General features: G+C 44.0%; 1 protein-coding gene across 4 annotated transcripts; it reads right to left on the minus strand.

Annotated features, from left to right (window-relative positions):
* Window positions 1-7: 7 nt before the first annotated feature.
* Window positions 8-12084, minus strand: LOC106594735 (NLR family CARD domain-containing protein 3-like). Of its 4 annotated transcripts, none has more exons than XM_045719026.1 (11): window positions 11397-12083; window positions 11054-11163; window positions 8072-8173; window positions 6187-6403; window positions 3299-5090; window positions 3023-3196; window positions 2744-2908; window positions 2354-2524; window positions 2220-2266; window positions 1822-2037; window positions 8-1364 (listed from the first exon to the last, which is right to left on the minus strand). In XM_045719026.1, exons 4-10 carry the CDS (start codon window positions 6374-6376, stop codon window positions 1823-1825), a joined length of 2754 nt encoding a protein of 917 aa, XP_045574982.1. In that variant the 5' UTR covers window positions 6377-6403; window positions 8072-8173; window positions 11054-11163; window positions 11397-12083; the 3' UTR covers window positions 8-1364; window position 1822. The 4 variants fall into 4 exon arrangements, with proteins under 4 accessions (XP_045574982.1, XP_045574981.1, XP_045574984.1 ...); XM_045719025.1 differs by having other exon boundaries at window positions 10647-11163; XM_045719028.1 differs by lacking the exon at window positions 8072-8173 and having other exon boundaries at window positions 11397-12084.
* Window positions 12085-20392: the final 8308 nt, after the last annotated feature.

The following is a 20392-nucleotide window of genomic DNA, read 5'->3' on the forward strand; positions in this document are numbered from 1 at the left end:
TCGTTCATTTTCAGACTGATCATCACATACATTTTTTATATTTTCCCTCAACGATCAATCATTAACCAAACTGATTTGAGCATTACAGGCTAACACTTGATGTTGAAGTCGTTGTCTAAACAAGTTCCAGAACACTACAGAGAGGGGACGGGGACATGAACCCACTCTGCAGAGTACACTGGAACTGATCCCCAGAGAGATAAAAATGTTAAATAAAAACATGAAGCAATGCACTTATTGATCGATTCTATTTTGTTTTCTAATAAGGCTACTCACACCATACATGAACATGTTGGATAACACATTTCAAAGGGCAGAAAGACAAACAGATGTACAAACCACAATAATAAAATAACAATTACAAATGACTAAACATTTATATTTTTCCTGCAGCATTTCTTAAGGCTATTTACACTAAAAACACAGAGGGAAAAAATGACTCCCACTGATTTAGAGTCCTGAAGTCAGGCTGTGTCCATGTTCAAACAAGTCCTTGTCCACTTTCAGATTGTGCCCACTTTGTCAGATATGCATCTACACATGGTAGTAAAATGTGTCTCATCCGTCCACTGTGTCGGCATTGGGACCATATTTCCTCGTCCCTTCTTGTATGCAAATTATTTTGAAATTGCCTCTTTTGTATTCTACTATTCGACAGTAAGTTGAGAACCCGACTGAGTTCATTAGGTTATTTATACTTTTTTGGGGGGGGAATTGATCCGAGGGCCTTCGAAAGGGGGGGCTGATTTAGAGGGTGTGATGATGATGATTTAAATGGTTTTACTGTCCAGATCCATCTACACTTGTAAAGATATTCAGACACAATGGGTGCCTGACTGCCTCCGGAGGTGGGAAGGAAGATCTGATCACAATCAGATCATGGGTTTTTTGATTGTCTACAACTGTCTAAAAATGTGGGCACAATCAGAATGTGGACAAGATCAGGACTAAGCTATGTTATAGCTCCAGGTATAAACAGGACTAGAATATGTGTGCTGGAGCAGGAGGTAAAAGGATGGGGGTCCTGAGGAGTTCAGAACTGTCTTACTCTGCACAGGGTAATAGCTGAGTCAAGCCAAGGCCATAGCACCACATAAAGTGGCTCAGTGAAGGTGGCGTGGAATGTGTGCAGGTGGGTCAGTGTGTCAGAGGAAATATTGTAGAAGGACAGGGTAGCACCTTGCCAATCCAGATACACTCCTACTCTGCGGGAGCTGGAGGACGGTAAAAGGATGGGGGTGCTCTTTATGTTATGAAAGGCATCATAGGACTTGTTATTGCAGTACAAACTCCAGGACATGTCATTGTAACCAATCACACAGTCATTATTCCCTCCTTTCCTAACAAGTCTTCTATATGTCAGCCTGTCACGGCTGTTGTCGGTAAATGAGGACCAAAACGCAGCAGGTACGTGAATGCTCATCTTGATATTTAATTATCTTTCAAAACGAACATACAAAAATAACAAAAACACGAACGATCAACAAAAACAGTCTGGTAAGGCACAAGGCTATACACAGAATAATCACCCACAAATCACACATACAAACACACCCTAATATATGGAACTCTCAATCAAAGGCAGATAGACAACACCTGCCTTCAACTGAGAGTCCCAACCTCAATCAACCAAACATAGAAACACACAACCTAGACTAACCATAGAATTACTAAACATAAACCAAAACCCGGAATTACTAAATCAAACACCCTTTACACAAAACACACCACCCCGAACCACAGAAAACAAATACCCCCTGCCACGCCCTGACCAAACTACAAAACAATTAACCTTATATACTGGCCAGGACGTGACACAGCCCTACATAAGCCCCATAACCCTCCCACTCTGCCTCCCAGTAGCAGCGCCCAGAAAGAGGCTCTCTACACAGCATCTGAGTCCACTGGTCAAACCTCTCTGGGTGCTCAGGATAGTTGTTCTGATGTCCTTTGGAGTCATGCACCAGCTTCCTGTCCCCTGAGTCAGGTACAGTTGAGGGTGTATGGTGTTGAGTTCTGGTGTGAGCTCACAGGCATCTGATGATACATAACACATCAAGAGAATAGTTTGGCATCGTTGTGTAGTTTTATTTCAAGTTTATTTAGATCATATAGTATTGGTAACAAGTATAATCTCGTATATTCCAAATAAATGTTATCCCTGGGAAACATTAAACAACAGTAATTTTACTCTGATTCCGAATGGTATTGAGACTTACATTTTCTCAGTGCTGATTTTAACCAGCACTCTGAATCATGGTCCACACTGGAAGAACAGCAGAAACAAACAGACAGTTAGAATCAAGGACTTATCTTTTTGATGGGAAATAATAACCAATGTTAATGTTTTTACCTGAGTGTCTGCAGTTTATAGTGTGGATCCTCCAGTAGAGAAGAGAGCAGTTTCCCTGAGTCTCCAGGGTTATTGTAGCTCAGGTCCAACTCTCTCAGGTGGGAGGGATTTGAGCTGACAGCTGAAGCTAGAAAAGCACAACCTTCCTCTGTGACTCCACAGAATGACAGCCTGCAGAAAGAGACATCTCACTCTCAGAGAAATATACACTCATGTCATCTACATGTCCAATAAATAAGAGTCTACCAGATTAGTCTGGAATATTTAGTATAATATTATCATTTTTTGAGAAAGTACGTGTACATAATCTCAGAATATTAACTGTAAGGGGTACAGTTAGGGTAGGGTCAACAGTAGGGTTAGATAATAAACACAGTGTGGAAGACTAACCTAAGTATCTTTAGTTTACAACTTGGAGTCCCCAGTCCAACAGAGAGTTGTATCACTCCTGAATCCTGCAGGTCATTGTCACTCAGGTCCAGCTCTATCAGACTTGAGTTTGAGCAGAAAACTGAAGCCAATGCTTTACTGTTTTTGATGTTACATTGCTTCAGCCTGAAGAGAAAGTAAGAGTGATTGAAATTCATATGGGGTCATCATAAACTTTATGAACAGCTCTTGAAACTTTATTTCATACAATTTGACCCGATTTCGGGATTTGTTGTTTACTTGAGTTTCTCCAGTGGACAGGGTGGGTTCTTCAGTCCAGCAGAGAGCAGCTCCATTCCTGAATCCTGCAGGTCATTGTCACTCAGGTCCAGCTCTCTCAGGTGTGAGGAGTCTGAGCTGAGAACTGAGGCCAACGACTCACAGCATTTCTCTGTGAGGTTACATCCATTCAGCCTTAAGAAGAAAAAAGACCACTATGTGTTAAGAAATCAACCCATATCTTTGTTTATATTAGTGTTCTGTCTGATGACGAAAGTTAGAATTTAAAGTACTTACAGAGCTGTTCTGGAAGCCTTGACCACTGGCAGCAGCCTCACAAGACCTTCATCTGATCTGATGTACTTCTTCAGGTCAAACACATCCAGCTCCTCTTCTGAGGTCAGCAACACAAAGTGAAGAGCTGACCACTGTGCAGGAGAGAGTTCTTCTTTAGAGAGACTTCCTGAGCTCACGTAGCTTTGGATCTCCTCTACTAGTGAATGGTCATTTAGCTCATTCAGACAGTGGAACAGATTGATGCATCTCTCTGGAGAGGAATTCTCCCTGATCTTCTCCTTGATGTATCTGACTGTTTTCTCATTGGTCTCTGAGCTGCTTCCTGTCTGTGTCAGTAGGCCTCGAAGAAGAGTCTGATTGGACTCCAGTGAGAGGCCGAGAAAGAAGCGGAGGAACAGGTCCAGATGTCTATTCTCACTCTGTAAGGCCTTGTCCACTGCACTCTTGTAGAGGATTGTTACAGCTGTGTCTTTGGCTGTCTGAGGTTTCCTGGTTGTTTTTTGTTCAGACATTACATTTACAGTATCATTGTTGAATGTGAGAAACACGTATAAAGCTGCCAGAAACTCTTGAATGCTCAGATGCACAAAGCAGTAGACCTTCTCCTGGTGCAGCCCAAACTCCTCTCTAAAGATCTCTGTGCACACTCCTGAGTACACTGACGCTTCTGTGACATCAATGCCACACTCTCTCAGGTCTTCATCATAGAAGATCAGATTGCCTTTTTCCAGCTGCTGAAAAGCCAGTTTTCCCAGTGCTAGGATGGTAGTTTTATTCCAATAATGATCCAATGCAAGATCTCCAAGGTACTTCTGACCCCTCTGTTTGGTCTGAAACACCAGGAATTGTGTGTACATTTGAGTCAGAGTCTTGGGCAAATCTCCGCTTTCTGCTTCACGCAACATTTCCTCGAGAACTGTGGCTGAAATCCAACTGAAGACTGGTATGTGGCACATGATGTAAATGCTCCTTGAAGACTTCAAATGCTTTATGATTCTGTTGGCCAGGTTCACATCACTGATTCTCTTCCTGAAGTACTCTTCTTTCTGTGGGTCGTTAAACCCTCGTACTTCTGTCACACGGTCAACACATTCAGGAAGGATCTGATTGGCTGCTGCAGGTCGAGAGGTGATCCAGAGGAGAGAAGAGGGAAGCAGATTTCCCTTGATGAGGTTTGTCAGTAGGACATCCACTGAAGTTGGCTCTGTGACATCACAACAGCTCTCATTATTCTGAAAGTCTAGAGGAAGTCGACACTCATCCAGACCATCAAAGACAAACAGAACTTTGTACTTTTCAAAGTCTGTTATCCCTGATTCTTTGGTTTCTATGAAGAAGTGATTGAGAAGTTCAACCAAGCTGTGTTTTTTCTTCATCAGATTCAGCTCCCGAAAAGGGAGTGAAAATATCAAGTGGACATCATGATTTGCTTTTTCTTCAGCCCAGTCTAGAATGAACTTCTGCACGGAGACCGTTTTTCCAATGCCAGCGACTCCCTTTGTCAGCACTGTTCTGATACATTTGTTTTGTCCAGGTAAGGGTTTATAGATGTCGTTGTACTTGATTGGTATCTCTTGTGTTGACGCTCGTCTAGATGCCGTCTCAATCTGTCTCACTTCATGTTCCTTATTGACCTGTCCACTTCCACCCTCTGTGATGTAGAGCTCTGTGTAGATCTTATTGAGAGGGGTTGGGTTTCCCTGTTTTGCTATTCCCTCAAAGACACGCTCACACCTCCTCTTCATGTTGGACTTGAGTCTAAGTTGGCACACAGTAAGGTCACCCAAAAGACCTGACAATTTAGATATCATTAATGTTAACATGTTACTACAGACACATTCAGGGTTTCAAGCAGCTATGTATTACAGTGTATACTTTCAAGCAAACAACCGTATAGGCCTCTCTTATACCACTGTGCTTTTGCAAACAGAATAGCTCAAAGAAGATCAATTAAATATAGGCATGTAGATTAGGGAGAGTGTATTTACAGAAATTCTCCGTGAAATTTCTCTCTGGGCATACACAGGGTGTCATTCTTCAAATGCTGGTGCATTTGGCCATGGCATTTCAGAAAAAGAATAAATAATGTTTCTAGATCTAAAACATCTTCCCATTCTAAATCAACTAATATGTCAGCTTAATAACTTTGAATAATTGTTCTATTATGATAACATTGTGCCACCAGTAGGAGTAGTAAAACAAATGACACAGTCTTGGTAATTGAGAATTTTCTCAAATGGAGGACACAGATGCTAAAATATAAGGTAATGTACCCTTATATTTTTTTTTTACTAAAGTGATAGGATTACGTATTTAGCTCACAATGTAATTTCCTTTCATTTAAATTGAGTAACACCAATGACACTGTGTATTTAGACAACAAATGATTTATGGAATCCTCAAATGTATGACCTACTAAAAGGGTGTGATTAGCTAAGAATTTTCTTTAATATAGACTCCTCCCCCGATAACGGTTTGCCACTGGAATGCTCAAGGTCCTTGTATATCTTTGTAATGAGTGATTTTAATGTAATTGATCTATACAATATGTTAAATACTTTTGTTTACTTTCTAGCATTCAAAATAATAGATAGATATCTCTAAATCCCCAAAACATGCCACTACAACTCTACTCATCAATATTGGGGAAAGCCAATTTGCTTGCCCCAAGTACTTTAAACAATGCATAAAAAAAGTTTTGCAGTATAAAGGACTTGCATTAAGTTTTACAATGGATAAACAGTTCAATACCAATAAAAACATGTATGATGCGTACCTATTTGTCATTTTAAAGTGTTTTTCATGGTTGAAAAGACAAGGGACACAAATGCCCCTGCAATTCAAGAATGACCCATGAGGCAATGAAGATTAAAGCATAGAGCACCTACTTTTCTCCAGTGTGTCAGCGAGCTCCTTCTGATCCATGTTCATCAGGACGTGCAGCATGATCTTTAGAGCCGCCTCTCTGGCACTCCTCTGCTTCTTCTCATCTTCACCGTCCACCACTTCCTCATCTTCTCCCTGACTCTCAGAGCCTGGACTCAGAAGCCTCTCGAACATCTTCAACTCACTCTTCATAAAAGTGATGATGTTGGCTTCGACCAACTGTTGAAACAATCATTTAAAAAAAGGTATATGATATGGGCCTTTCCAAGCTGTTGTTATAAGTTTTGATTTGCCAGGGAGTATTCAAACCCAGGCCTCAAGGACCTCAGTGCTGTTAGTTTTATTAGGGATGAAACCTATTGTTAGTCTTAGAATATTTTTGGTCAAACAACTCAAGCATTGATTGATAACTTGTTTTCTAATATGGCACACAGAAAGTAGGCGCCATGAGGAACTCAGTCAAAAAGAATGGCACCGATTGGCCTATAAGTGATGCAGGCCCATGGTACATATCTTAACTTACAGTACCGGTCAAAAGTTTGGACACACCTACCCTTTCCAGGGTTTTTCTTTATCTTTACTATTTTCTACATTGTATAATAATAGTGAAGACATCAAAACTATGAAATAACACATATGGAACCATGTAGTAACCAAAAAAAGTGTTAAATCAAAACAAAATATATTTAATATTTTAGATTCTTCAAAGTAGCCACCCTTTGCCTTGATAACAGCTTTGCACACTCTTGGCAACCCAGGCTTGCCATGGACATTTCCCTGCTAACTGGGTGGGCGTTGGAGTGGGCTACGGCCGTCTGGGAGAGAGGACAGGAGAGGAGGAGCTGGGTTCCTACGAGGGGTTCATGGCTCTGTTCAGGGTGGTCTTCGACCATCCACCGGAGGGTAGAGAGGGAGGTGAGCGACTACTCCCACTCCGGCAGGGTGCCCAGACCGCTGCAGAATATGCCCTCACCTTCTAGACTGTGGCAGCCTCCAGGGGATGGGATGAGCCTGTGCTGCGCACCTTATTCGGAAGAGGGAGTTGGCGTGCCGGGACGACAACCTTTCACAGGATGCGCTCATCGCTATGGCCATCAACCTGGACAACCTTCTTCTGGAGTTCCGGCGCCTCCATTGTCCCTCACCCCACTCTTTTGGCCGTCCTGGGGCAGAGCCTGAACCTATGGAGATAGGGTTCACACACCTCGCCCCGGTAGAGCGACGTCGCCGGAGACAGCTGTGTCTCTATTGCGGTCAGGAGGGGCACTGGCTCCAGCGGTGTCCGGTGCATCCCAACCCGAAGTCCACTGGGGCAGAGGGACAGCCCCGTGATCATCCGTCTCGCAGTGTAGGCATGAGTATTCCTTCATCATTGTTTTCCTCCAAACCCTTGCTGTTTTCCATTTCATTGGTTGGCTGTCCCTCAGGTGTTGTCTCTACAGCTCTAGTGGACTCCGGTGCAGCGGGGAATTTTATCCACCAGACCCTTGTCTCCTCCCTGAACATCACCACGTACCCATTCTCCTCTCCTTTCCCGGTTCAAGCCTTGGATAAACGACCATTGAGATCCGGCACTATCACGCACATCACAGCACCACTCACCCTCACCTTCCTCATCACCAGGGTTTCCGTACACAAAGGCAACCTCTCCTGGTCAATGACTTGATCATGTGTTTTTGACTTTTCTAACCTTTGCAAAGGCTGATGATAAGTCAGTAAAAGCAGAAAATATGTTTAATGTAATTGATTAAAATGCAGTTGTTATTTCCCAGGTTCAGAATGGATAATCTATGAGTAGCTACCCAATATTTCACTCCAAGTGCATTGCAGGCATGTATAATAACACGCATACACTTAACCCACACAACTATCCCCATAAACTCTCACCTTTGCTTATCCTTACTGAACTCTATTGGATGACCCATAGACTTGTCACTCTTTAGGGACACACAGCTGGGTCCCGGGGAGACTGGTCTCTCCTGCTGGACACTATCAGAAGCACATAAGGACAAGACTTGCAGCATATCAGTACTGGTGGTAATAGGGTCATTCCACATGATTTCAATCACTTTCTGACTGCACCCCTTTTGATTTGAATGAAACCTTCCATACAAGTTTGCCCCTTGTAGAAGTGGTCAGAAAGGGACTTTTTGGACCTGAATGCCAAAACATTCAGGAGATAGAGGTTCTCAAAGTTGACCCATTTAGCATTACCCCACCTTACCATGAGACATCCATGTCTTCATCACTGGAAAAGATCAAATGTTGAGTTTGATATCATTTGAAAGCTTACAAACAGGGTTGTCAAACTATTTTATAATTTCTTTCAAACATTGAAATTTTTGTACATTTAAAGTTCCAATGCAGCTGTTTTTATCCCAATATCAAATAATTTCTGGGTAACAAATACGTACCTTACTGTGATTGCTTTCAATTAAAATGGTGCAAAAGAAACAAAAGTAGCTTCTTAGCAAAGAGCAATTTCTCAAGCAAGAATGTAGCTAGGACTGTGTAGGAGTGGTTTGGGTGGGAGGGGAAAACAGAAAATTAGCTGTTCTCGGCAGAGGTTTGGAAGCGTCTTTCTTATTGGTCAATTAACTAATTTACCCCATGTCACCATGGAAGGCCAAAACTCCCTCCGACCAAACAGGCAGAAATTTCAGGCGCTTTTATTAGATACACCAATCTAGTACCTCATCTGACCCCCCTTTGCCTCCAGAACAGCCTGAATTCTTCGGGGCATGGAAACATAGCTCAATTGGTATCAAGGGACCTAACGTGTGCCAGGAAAACATTCCCTTCACTATTACTCCTCCGCCACCAGCCTGTACCATTGACACCAGGCAGGATGGGGCCATGGACTCATGCTGCTTACGCCAAATCCTGACTCTGCCATCACAAAAGGAGCCGGAATTCATTGGACCAGGCAATGTTTTTACACTCCACAATTGTCCAGTGTTGGTGATCGCGTGCCCACTGGAGCCACTTCTTCTTGTTTTTAGCTGATAGGAGTGGAACCCGGTGTGGTGGTCTACTGCAATACCCATCCGTGACAAGGACCGACGAGTTGTGCGTTCTGAGATGCCGTTCTGCACACCACTGTTGTACTGTGCCGTTATTTGGCTGTTTGTGGCCTGCCTGTTAACTTGCACGAGTCTTGCCATTCTCCTTCAACCTCTCATCAACGAGCTGTTTTCGGAAACAGGACTGACGCTGACTGGATGTTTTTTATTTGTCGCTACATTCTCGCTAAACCGTAGACACTGTTGTGCGTGAAAAGCCCAGGAGGCCGGCCGTTTCAGAGATACTGGAACCGGCGTGACTGGCACCAACGATCATTCCACGCTCAAAGTCACTTAGGTCACTCGTTTTGCCCATTCTAATGTTCAATCGAACAGTAACTGAAAGCCTCAATGCCTGTCTGCCTGCTTTATATAGCAAGCCACAGCCACATGACTCACTGTCTGTAGGAGAGAACCATTTTCGTGAACGGGGTGTAAACTGGTCACTGAGTGTATGTTGTAGCTTAGACCCTATTGTACATTATCAGAGGTGGTTGTGTTGTACCCACCATCAGTTGAGACACAGCATGCTCTTCTTAAATACAGAATGGGTGTCATATTTTGGCTGATAAATGAACAAACATTTCTACTTTCAAACCGTACCACAAAGATGGTTGGAGGTCCACACATCAGAGCATGTTGACTTGAGTATCCATTGTTTTATATTAAACTGTCAATCATAGGAAACCTATTGAACTCATAGAAATATATAGAATAGACATTCCCATACAAGTTGACATTCGACGTGGATGGACTGGCGGCCATCTTTCTGAAGGTATAGGCCCATTCTATGATTTCTGTTTCTATGATTGAAATGACACCCACCCTTGTATTCTAGAGAATGCTGTGTTTCAACTGATGCTGGGCACAACATAAACACCTCAGACAATGTAGAATAGGGTCTAAGCTACAACATATGTGAAAAATCATTTCCGTTAAAGGTAAAAAAAAAAAAATTATATATATTTTTTAAAGAAATTATAAAATAGTTTCATAACCCTGTTTGTAGGCTTTCAAATGATATCAAAGTCAACATTTTATATTTTTTTATTGATGAAGACATGGAAGTCTCATGGTAGGATGGCGAATGTTTTGGCATTCAGGTTCAAAAAGTCACTTTCTGACCACTTCTTCTACGGGCAAACACGTTCGGAAGGTTTCGTTCAAATCTAAAGGGGTGCAGTCAGAAAGTGATTGAATTCTTTTGGAACGGCCCAATAGGGGGAAAGCATGAGGCATCTGTATGGTGATGTAATAAGGTGGGTAAAATCGGAAGCCGGAGACAAGAAACGTAAACACAAAATTAGTGTAATTCTAGGTCTATTGGTGCATTCCGCTATTTACAAAATATAAAGGTGTTTGTCAACTACATTCACATCCATTACGTCCCTGACTTATACCTTTGTTCAGTGGAAATGGTTCCTTTTCTGAACTCTATTGGATGACCCATAGACTTAGTGACCCATAGTCACTCTTCATGGACAGACAGCTGGGTACAGGTGAGACTGGTCTCTCCTGTTGGATTGGGCTTCAACACAACACTCTCCTAATCAATGCTGTTTTCTACAATGTATGAATTATTATACATCACTAAAAAGTAAAATATGTTGACACTATAGTATACAAGATGCATGACTGCAATGTCAGTAAAAAACACACAAACACACACACCCTTTAAACCCCCTAAGCTCCTTTGAGACGCCTCTTTCAAAGTCACTGAGATCTCTTCTTCTAGCCATGGTAATCAAAATAATGGTCAACTGGGCATTTTCATACATGACCCTAAGAGTAATGGGGTGTTTCTTACCTTTTAGCTTCATTGTCATTGTCCGGTTCCTCAAAACCACTTGTTTTAGAGGCAGTGTCCCCCTCCTCCCTCTCCCCAGAGAGGCTCATTTTAGAGGCACTTCTCTCTCACTGGGGAAGGAATAGAGATGTCAGATTTTTAGAGAAATTAGAGGAGTATCCGGATGTGGCATCTGTCAACCACCTGTAGTTGTTCTGAATTGTCCTGTTGTCCTCCAGACACACAGTAGGCTAGCTGAGTTTTTACACCCATGTAGCCTCACAAAAGTACAGTACAATTGTGTTCCATGAACATCATTATCTATTGGATGTATTTCAAAATAAATACAGGCTGCAGTTCTTACCTCAGTCAGTTCCTTTCCTCTCTCCGTTCTGTTCTACCACTCCCAACGCACCTCATATGACAGCCTCAAACTCTCTCAGGTAATGTTCTACCACTCCCGACGCACCTCATACGACAGCCTCAAACTCTCAGGTAATGTAGTAACTCTGTTCTACCACTCCCGACGCACCTCATATGACAGCCTCAAACTCTCTCAGGTAATGTAGTAACTTTGTTCTACCACTCCCGACGCACCTCATACGACAGTCTCAAACTCTCTCAGGTAATGTAGTAACTTTGTTCTACCACTCCCGACGCACCTCATACGACAGCCTCAAACTCTCTCAGGTAATGTAGTAACTTTGTTCTACCACTCCCGACGCACCTCATACGACAGCCTCAAACTCTCTCAGGTAATGTAGTAACTTTGTTCTACCACTCCCGACGCACCTCATATGACAGCCTCAAACTCTCTCAGGTAATGTAGTAACTTTGTTCTACCACTCCCGACGCACCTCATATGACAGCCTCAAACTCTCTCAGGTAATGTAGTAACTTTGTTCTACCACTCCCGACGCACCTCATATGACAGCCTCAAACTCTCTCAGGTAATGTAGTAACTCTGTTCTACCACTCCCAACGCACCTCATATGACAGCCTCAAACTCTCTCAGGTAATGTAGTAACTCTGTTCTACCACTCCCGACGCACCTCATATGACAGACTCAAAGTCCAACAGGTGCCCTATTACTTTTTACTAGATTGTGCTCTTTCAATTGACTGGTTTATCCATTTCTGTTTTAAGGTCACAGAGAGACACACCTGCACCTGCTGGGAAATCAAATGACTCATGATCGTGACAGAGGATACATATTACCACCAATACATACATGACTTGCTTATCAGCATACCGGTGCACAGACACACCATTGTGTGTGAATACCACTGAGCACAGAGAGAGAGATAGATCTGTTTAACGCTGTTACTTTGACTTGAACGGGTAATGTGATTCCACAACATGTCTCCCATGACCCCAGGAAGTAATTTATACAATTTATTGACAGTGAGAAATGTCCCATATTGTCACACCGGTGTGCCGTCAGGAAAGTAGGAGAGTTATTCCACTGAAGACTTCACAACCACACAGGGTGACAGCTGAGTCAGGCCAGGGCCACAGCACAGCATAGAGAGGCTCGTTGAAGGTGGTGTGGAAGGTGTGCAGGTGGGTCAGTGTGTCAGAGGAAACACTGTAGAAGGACAAAGTTCCAGCCGGCCAGTCCAGGTACAATCCTCCTCTGTGGGATCGGGAGGAAGGGCCAGGTATGGATATGTTGTTTACATGATGATAGGCACCATAAGACTCATGAGTGCAGTGCAGACTACTGGACAACTCTCTGTAGCCAATCACACAGTCATTAGTCCCTCCATTTCTAGGGAGTCCATTATATGCCAACTCTGCATAAGCCCCATAACCCTCCCACTCTGCCTCCCAGTAGCAGAGCCCAGAAAGAGGCTCTCTACACAGCATCTGAGTCCACTCGTCAAACCTCTCTGGGTGCTCAGGATAGTCAGTCCATTTGTCTGTTATGTGCACCACCTTTCTGTTTCCTTCTGTCAGAAAGAGCGCTGGATGTATGGTGTTGAAGTCTGGTGTGAGCTCACAGGCATCTGATGAAACAAAATACGTCAACATTCTTATTATTGTAATTATAGTTTTTTCATTGTTTAATTTAGATTTCATTGTGATGTCTTGCTCCTGTTACCAAAATGTGTTCAAATGGGAAACTTTTGGGCCTAGATTAAATCTGCATCACGGAAGAGCAGCGAGATTGAAATTTAAAGGCAATTTTCGGCATTTGCGGAGACTACATTCACTGTAAACGTTGGATATGTCGGCTCAATTGTTTCTACAACATTTCTCCATGTCAAGCTTGCTAAAGCAAGGAGCAACAAAAAACTATTCAATTATTACCTCAGGTGTTGATGTTCTCAAGACTTCTATTTCTTCAGTGCTGATAATAACCAGCACTCAGAGTCATGTTGTACACTTGGAGAATAGACAGTGATTAAATGTCAGTGAAGTTCTTCTTTAGAGAGACTTCCTGAGCTCACGTAGCTTTGGATCTCCTCTACCAGTGAATGGTCATTCAACTCAGACAGTGGAAAAGATTGATGCACCGCTCTGGAGAGGGATTCTCTCTTATCTTCTCCTTGATTTACTCAAGTGTTTCATTATTGGTCTGTTTCAAAAGGCCTCGTTGGAGAAAGTGGTTGGAATCCAATGAGCGGCCCAGAAGGAAGCAGTGTCCAGAAGTCCAGGTGTCCATTCTAACTCTACAAGGCCTTGTCCACTGCATTGTTGTGAAGGATTGTAGCAGGTATATCTTTGCTTCTAGTGCTAGTTCCCTTTTTAGCCATCAGATTCACATTGTTGTTGATGAACATGTGAACACTCCTGTACTCCCTGTTCACCCACGACTGCGTGGCCATGCACGCCTCCAACTCAATCATCAAGTTTGCAGACGACACTACAGTGGTAGGCTTGATTACCAACAACGACGAGACGGCCTACAGGGAGGAGGTGAGGGCCCTCAGAGTGTGGTGTCAGGAAAATAACCTCACACTCAACGTCAACAAAACAAAGGAGATGATCGTGGACTTCAGGAAACAGCAGAGGGAGCACCCCCCTATCCACATCGATGGGACAGTAGTGGAGAAGGTGGAAAGTTTTAAGTTCCTCGGTGGACACATCACGGACAAACTGAATTGGTCCACCCACACAGACAGCGTGGTGAAGAAGGCGCAACAGCGCCTCTTCAACCTCAGGAGGCTGAAGAAATTTGGCTTGTCACCAAAAACTCACAAACGTTTACAGATGCACAATCGAGAGCATCCTGTCGGGCTGTATCATTTCCTGGTACGGCAACTGCTCCGCCCACAACCGCAAGGCTCTCCAGAGGGTAGTGAGGTCTGCACAACGCATCACCGGGGGCAAACAACCTGCCTTCCAGGACACCTACACCACCCGATGTCACAGGAAGGCCAAAAAGATCATCAAGGACAACAACCACCCGAGCCACTGCCTGTTCACCCCGCTAACATCCAGAAGGCGAGGTCAGTACAGGTACATCAAAGCTGGGACCGAGAGACTGAAAAACAGCTTCTATCTCAAGGCCATCAGACTGTTAAACAGCCATCACTAACGTTGAGTGCCAAACAGCCAACAGCCATTAGCAATCACTAACTCCGTGGTGCCAGAATAACAACCTATCCCTCGACGTAACCAAGACTAAGGAGATGATTTTGGACTACAGGAAAAGGAGGACCGAGCACGCCCCCATTCTCATCGACGGGGCTGTAGTGGAGCAGGTTGAGAGCTTCAAGTTCCTTAGTGTCCACATCAACAACAAACTAGAATGGTCCAAACACACCAAGACAGTCGTGAAGAGGGCACGACAAAGCCTATTCCTTCTCAGGAAACTAAAAAGATTTGGCATGGTTCCTGAGATCCTCAAAAGGTTCTACAGCTGCAACATCGAGAGCATCCTGACTGGTTGCATCACTGCCTGGTACGGAAATTGCTCGGCCTCTGACCACAAGGCACTTCAGAGGGTAGTGCGTACGGCCCAGTACATCACTGGGGATAAGCTGCCTGCCATCCAGGACCTCTACTCCAGGCGGTGTCAGAGGAAGGCCCTAAAAATTGTCAAAGACCCCAGCCACCCCAGTCCATAGACTGTTCTCTCTACTACCGTATGGCAAGCGGTACCGGAGTGCCAAGTCTAGGACAAAAAGGCTTCTCAACAGCTTTTACCCCCAAGCCATAAGACTCCTGAACAGGTAATCAAATGGCTACCCAGACTATTTGCATTGTGTGCCCCCCAACCCCTCTTTTTTTACGCTGCTGCTACTCTCTGTTTATCATATATGCATAGTCACTTTAACTATACAGTCATGTACATACTACCTCAATTGGCCCGACCAACAAGTGCTCCCGCACATTGGCTAACCGGGCTATCTGCATTGTGTCCCGCCACCCGCCAACCCCTCTTTTTACGCTACTGCTACTCTCTGTTCATCATATATGCATAGTCACTTTAACCATACCCACATGTACATACTGCCTCAATAAGCCTGACTAACCGGTGTTTACTTCCCTATTATTCACCTAATACCTTTTTGCAATATTGGTTAGAGCCTGTAAGTAAGCATTTCACTGACAAATACACCTTGATTTGATTTGCTGCCAACATACTGACTCAAATCTCCAGCCACTTTAATAATTAAAAATTGGATGTAATAAATGTATCACTAGTCACTTTAAACAATGCCACTTCATATAATGTTTACATACCCTACGTTACTCATCTCATATGTATATACTGTACTCTATACTATCTACTGCATCTTGCCTATGCCGTTCGGCCATCGCTCATCCAAATATTTATATGTATATATTCTTATTCATTCCTTTACACTTGTGTGCATAAGGTAGTTGTGAAATTGTTAGATTACTTGTTAGATATTACTGCCCTGTCGGAACTAGAAGCACAAGCATTTCGCTACACTCGCATTAACATCTGCTAACCATGTGTATGTGACCAATAAAATTTGATTTGATTTGAACCACATACAGAGCAGCTACAAACTCCAGAATGCTGAGATGCACATAGCAGTACACCTTCACCTGATACAGCCCACCCTTCCTCTCTGAAGATCTGTCTGCACTCTCCTCAATATACTGACAAGTCTGTGACATCAATTCTGCACTCTCTGAGGTCCTCCTCATAGAAGAACAGATTGCCCTTTTCCAGCTGTTGAAAGGCCAGCTTCCCCAGTTTCAAAATGTTCTCTTCATCCAGTGTCAGCTTTCTCTGATCTCCGTGGATATTTCTTATTTTATCAGTATGTTGAAGATCAGGACGTGTGTGTACGTTTGACTCAGAGTCTTGGGCATCTCTCCACTTTATGCCTCATGCAACATTTTCTCAAGAACTGTGTCTGAAATCCAACTGAAGAATGGTGTGAGGCACATGATGTAAAGGCTCCTTGAAGACATATGCTTGATGATTCTGTTGGCCAGCTTCTCATCACTGATTTTCTTCCTGAAGTACTTCAGACGAGTCCCAAGACACTTGTGGGATTCGTAGAGCAAAACGGAGACCACCATCGTGTTCGTGAGAGTCTCATCTTTCCATAAAGGAAATAATAGTTTGTAGGCCAAACCATTCGGACACTACAGACGATTTTGTGAGAAGACCGATTTTCAGGATGTCTCATGGTCTGACTAACACCACTCTAGCTCTGTCACCTTTCACTGCAGATTGGAAGTGTGACATAGGTGGATGCAGTGGATTGAGATGCATGCAATGCCAAAAAAATTATATTTCTAGCTTAAACTGACGGATTGTGTTTAAAAAAAAAATATTATGCAAATTAGATTTACGAGGACATATACCTAAAACATTTTTTAAAGATACTTACAAATAATATCAAGGGGTATGTAATATCAATGTTTCACAGATGTGAACTAAACTTTGCATTGATCTGTATATTCTGAGCACAGGGTAGACAATGCAAATTGAGCCCTAAAGGCTGAAAGCTCTTTTCTCCAGTATGTCAGCAAACTCTGCTTCTCATCTGCACTGTCCACCACTTTCTCATTCTGCTTCTGACTCAGTCCTCTCAAACCTCAACTCATTTTTCACTGTCCACCACTTTCTCATTGTCACGACTCCTACCGAAGGTGGCTCCCCTTCCTGCTCGGGTGGTGCTCGGCGGTCGTCGTCACCGGCCTACTAGCTGCCACTGCTTCCCTTTTTCCCCTTTCTGTTTATTGGTTTCACCTGTTTTGTGTTGGGCTGATTAGTCAGGTTATTTTAGCCAGTAGGCCCGCCTGCTCTGTGTGCGGGATTGTTTGTGTGTTGCTACTGTGCACGCTTGTGTCTGATGTGTTTTCGGTCGTGGGTTTTCTCCGGACTGTTTCAGTCCCCAGTGTTTGGGGCATTTGTTTTGTGTGCGCCCTGTATTTTTGTGGGGTGGCTTATGTTCGCCGTGTGTGCAAATAAAGCACTACCCTGTACTCTCTGCTTCCTGCGCCTGACTTCGCACCCACTACACCCAGAGCCTTTCACTCATTCTGCTTCTGACTCAGTCCTCTCAAACCTCAACTCATTTTTCACACAAGTGATGACATTGTCTTCAACCAACTATTGAGACAACAAATATACAAATTAAATAGATATTTCAAGTTAGAGTCTTAACAAACTACAGGTAACTGCCAAAATAAAGGAAACACTTGTGGAAATGAGGGATACAAAGTATATTGAAAACAGGTGCTTCCACACAGGTGTGGTTCCTGAGTTAATTAAGCAATTAACATCCCATCATGCTTAGGGTCGTGTATGAAAATGACCAGTTGCCAATTATTTGGAATACCATGGCTGGATGAAGAGATCTCAGTGACTTTGAAAGAGGCGTCTCAAAGAAGCATAGGGGGTTTAAAGGGTGTGTCTGTCTGTGTGTCTGTGTCTCAGTCACCAGATCTCCACCACCATCAACAAAACACCAAATGATGGAAGAATGGTGTCGTATTCTTCCTCTTACCTTTGATCAGTAGGAATGTCCTCCTCTCTGAATTGTAGAGGCTGACCCATTGACTGGTCACTTCATGGACACACAGCCTGACACAGCTGGGTATAGGTGACCTTGGTCTCTCCTGCAGGATAGAACTTCAACACAACAGAGACACCTTCAGTGTCTCATCTACTCTGTCCAATGATGACATATCATTGCTGGATTACCTTTAATGCCCAATATGTTCTCGCTATGCACACGTGAAGAATTTACTCTGCCCTCCGTCCCCAAAACACACAAACACACTCACTCACATTCCTTTTACCTTTTAACTTCGTTAGTGTCATGTTCCCCAGAGAGACTTTGAGGCAGTAGCCCCCTCTTCTCTCTCCCCAGAGACTTTTAGAGGCAGTAGCCCCCTCTTCTCTCTCCCCAGAGACTTTTAGAGGCAGTAGCCCCCTCTTCTCTCTCCCCAGAGACTTATAGAGGCAGTACCCCCCTCTTCTCTCTCCCCAGAGACTTTTAGAGGCAGTAGCCCCCTCTTCTCTCTCCCCAGAGACTTTTAGAGGCAGTAGCCCCCTCTTCTCTCTCCCCAGAGACTTTTAGAGGCAGTACCCCCCTCTTCTCTCTCCCCAGAGACTTTTAGAGGCAGTAGCCCACTCTTCTCTCTCCCCAGAGACTTTTAGAGGCAGTAGCCCCCTCTTCTCTCTCCCCAGAGACTTTTAGAGGCAGTAGCCCCCTTCTCTCTCCCCAGAGACTTTTAGAGGCAGTACCCCCCTCTTCTCTCTCCACAGAGACTTTTAGAGGCAGTAGCCCCCTCTTCTCTCTCCACAGAGACTTTTAGAGGCAGTACCCCCTTCTCTCTCCCCAAAGACTTTTAGAGGCAGTACCCCCCTCTTCTCTCTCCCCAGAGACTTTTAGAGGCAGAACCCCACTCCTCTCCCTCCACAGAGACTCATTATAGAGGCTGTTGTGTCTTCTATAACTATGAAAAAAATAGAGAAGTGCTTTAATGAAAATACTCTTGACATCAGAAAGTTCTGTGAGAATATCTGGATTCAGCATCTCTGGACTGGAACCGTGCTTCACTATCAACGCTAAAACCATCCGCATTTCATGGTTAAGTGTCAGAGATGGCAGCATATCCGCAATCTGGCCTACGCCATTGTTTTACTGTATAGGTACACAAGGGGGCTGTTTCATTGGCCTAATAGTTATCTCAGGCTCAGCAATACATCGCTATATAGTAAATCTGATCTGCTACTATATAGATCTAAGTAGCAAGAACACTTGGATCTAAACCAGGGCTCTCCAACCCTGTTCCTGGAGAGATACCCTCCTGAAGGTTTAAACTCCAGCCCTGTTCCTGGAGAGATACCCTCCTGTAGGTTTTAACTCCAGTCCTGTTCCTGCAGAGATACAGTCCTGGAGGTTTTAACTCCAACCCTGTTCCTGGAGAGATACCCTCCTGTAGGTTTTAACTCCAGCCCTGTTCCTGGAGAGATACAGTCCTGTAGGTTATAACTCCAGCCCTGTTCCTGGAGAGATACCCTCCTGTAGGTTTTAACTCCAGCCCTGTTCCTGGAGAGATACCCTCCTGTAGGTTTTAACTCCAAAACCTACAGGACTGTATCTCTCCAGGAACAGGGCTGGAGTTAAAACCTACAGGACTGTATCTCTCCAGGAACAGGGCTGGAGTTAAAACCTACAGGACTGTATCTCTCCAGGAACAGGGCTGGAGTTAAAACCTACAGGACTGTACCTTTCCAGGAACAGGGCTGGAGTTAACCTACAGGACTGTATCTCTCCAGGAACAGGGCTGGAGTTAAAACCTACAGGACTGTATCTCTCCAGGAACAGGGCTGGAGTTAAAACCTATAGGACTGTATCTCTCCAGGAACAGGGCTGGAGTTAAAACCTACAGGACTGTATCTCTCCAGGAACAGGGCTGGAGTTAAAACCTACAGGACTGTATCTCTCCAGGAACAGGGCTGGAGTTAAAACCTACAGGACTGTACCTCTCCAGGAACAGGGCTGGAGTTAACCTACAGGACTGTATCTCTCCAGGAACAGGGCTGGAGTTAAAACCTACAGGACTGTATCTCTCCAGGAACAGGGCTGGAGTTAAAACCTATAGGACTGTATCTCTCCAGGAACAGGGCTGGAGTTAAAACCTACAGGACTGTATCTCTCCAGGAACAGGGCTGGAGTTAAAACCTACAGGACTGTATCTCTCCAGGAACAGGGCTGGAGTTAAAACCTATAGGACTGTATCTCTCCAGGAACAGGGCTGGAGTTAAAACCTATAGGACTGTATCTCTCCAGGAACAGGGCTGGAGTTAAAACCTACAGGACTGTATCTCTCCAGGAACAGGGCTGGAGTTAAAACATACAGGACTGTATCTCTCCAGGAACAGGGCTGGAGTTTAAACCTACAGGACTG

The sequence above is a fragment of the Salmo salar genome, chromosome ssa05, assembly GCF_905237065.1.
Source record: "Salmo salar chromosome ssa05, Ssal_v3.1, whole genome shotgun sequence".
NCBI classification, from domain to species: Eukaryota; Metazoa; Chordata; class Actinopteri; order Salmoniformes; family Salmonidae; genus Salmo; species Salmo salar.

Bases quoted from the DNA above. Each gene is read 5' to 3' on its own strand.
- LOC106594735 (XM_045719028.1), bottom strand. From the start codon at position 6,376: ATGAAGAGTGAGTTGAAGATGTTCGAGAGGCTTCTGAGTCCAGGCTCT. The intron at 3,197-3,298 runs GTAAGTACTTTA...TTTCTTCTTAAG, and splicing joins AAGGCTTCCAGAACAGCTCT to GCTGAATGGATGTAACCTCA. The intron at 2,267-2,353 runs GTAAAAACATTA...CTGTTCTTCCAG, and splicing joins TATAAACTGCAGACACTCAG to TGTGGACCATGATTCAGAGT.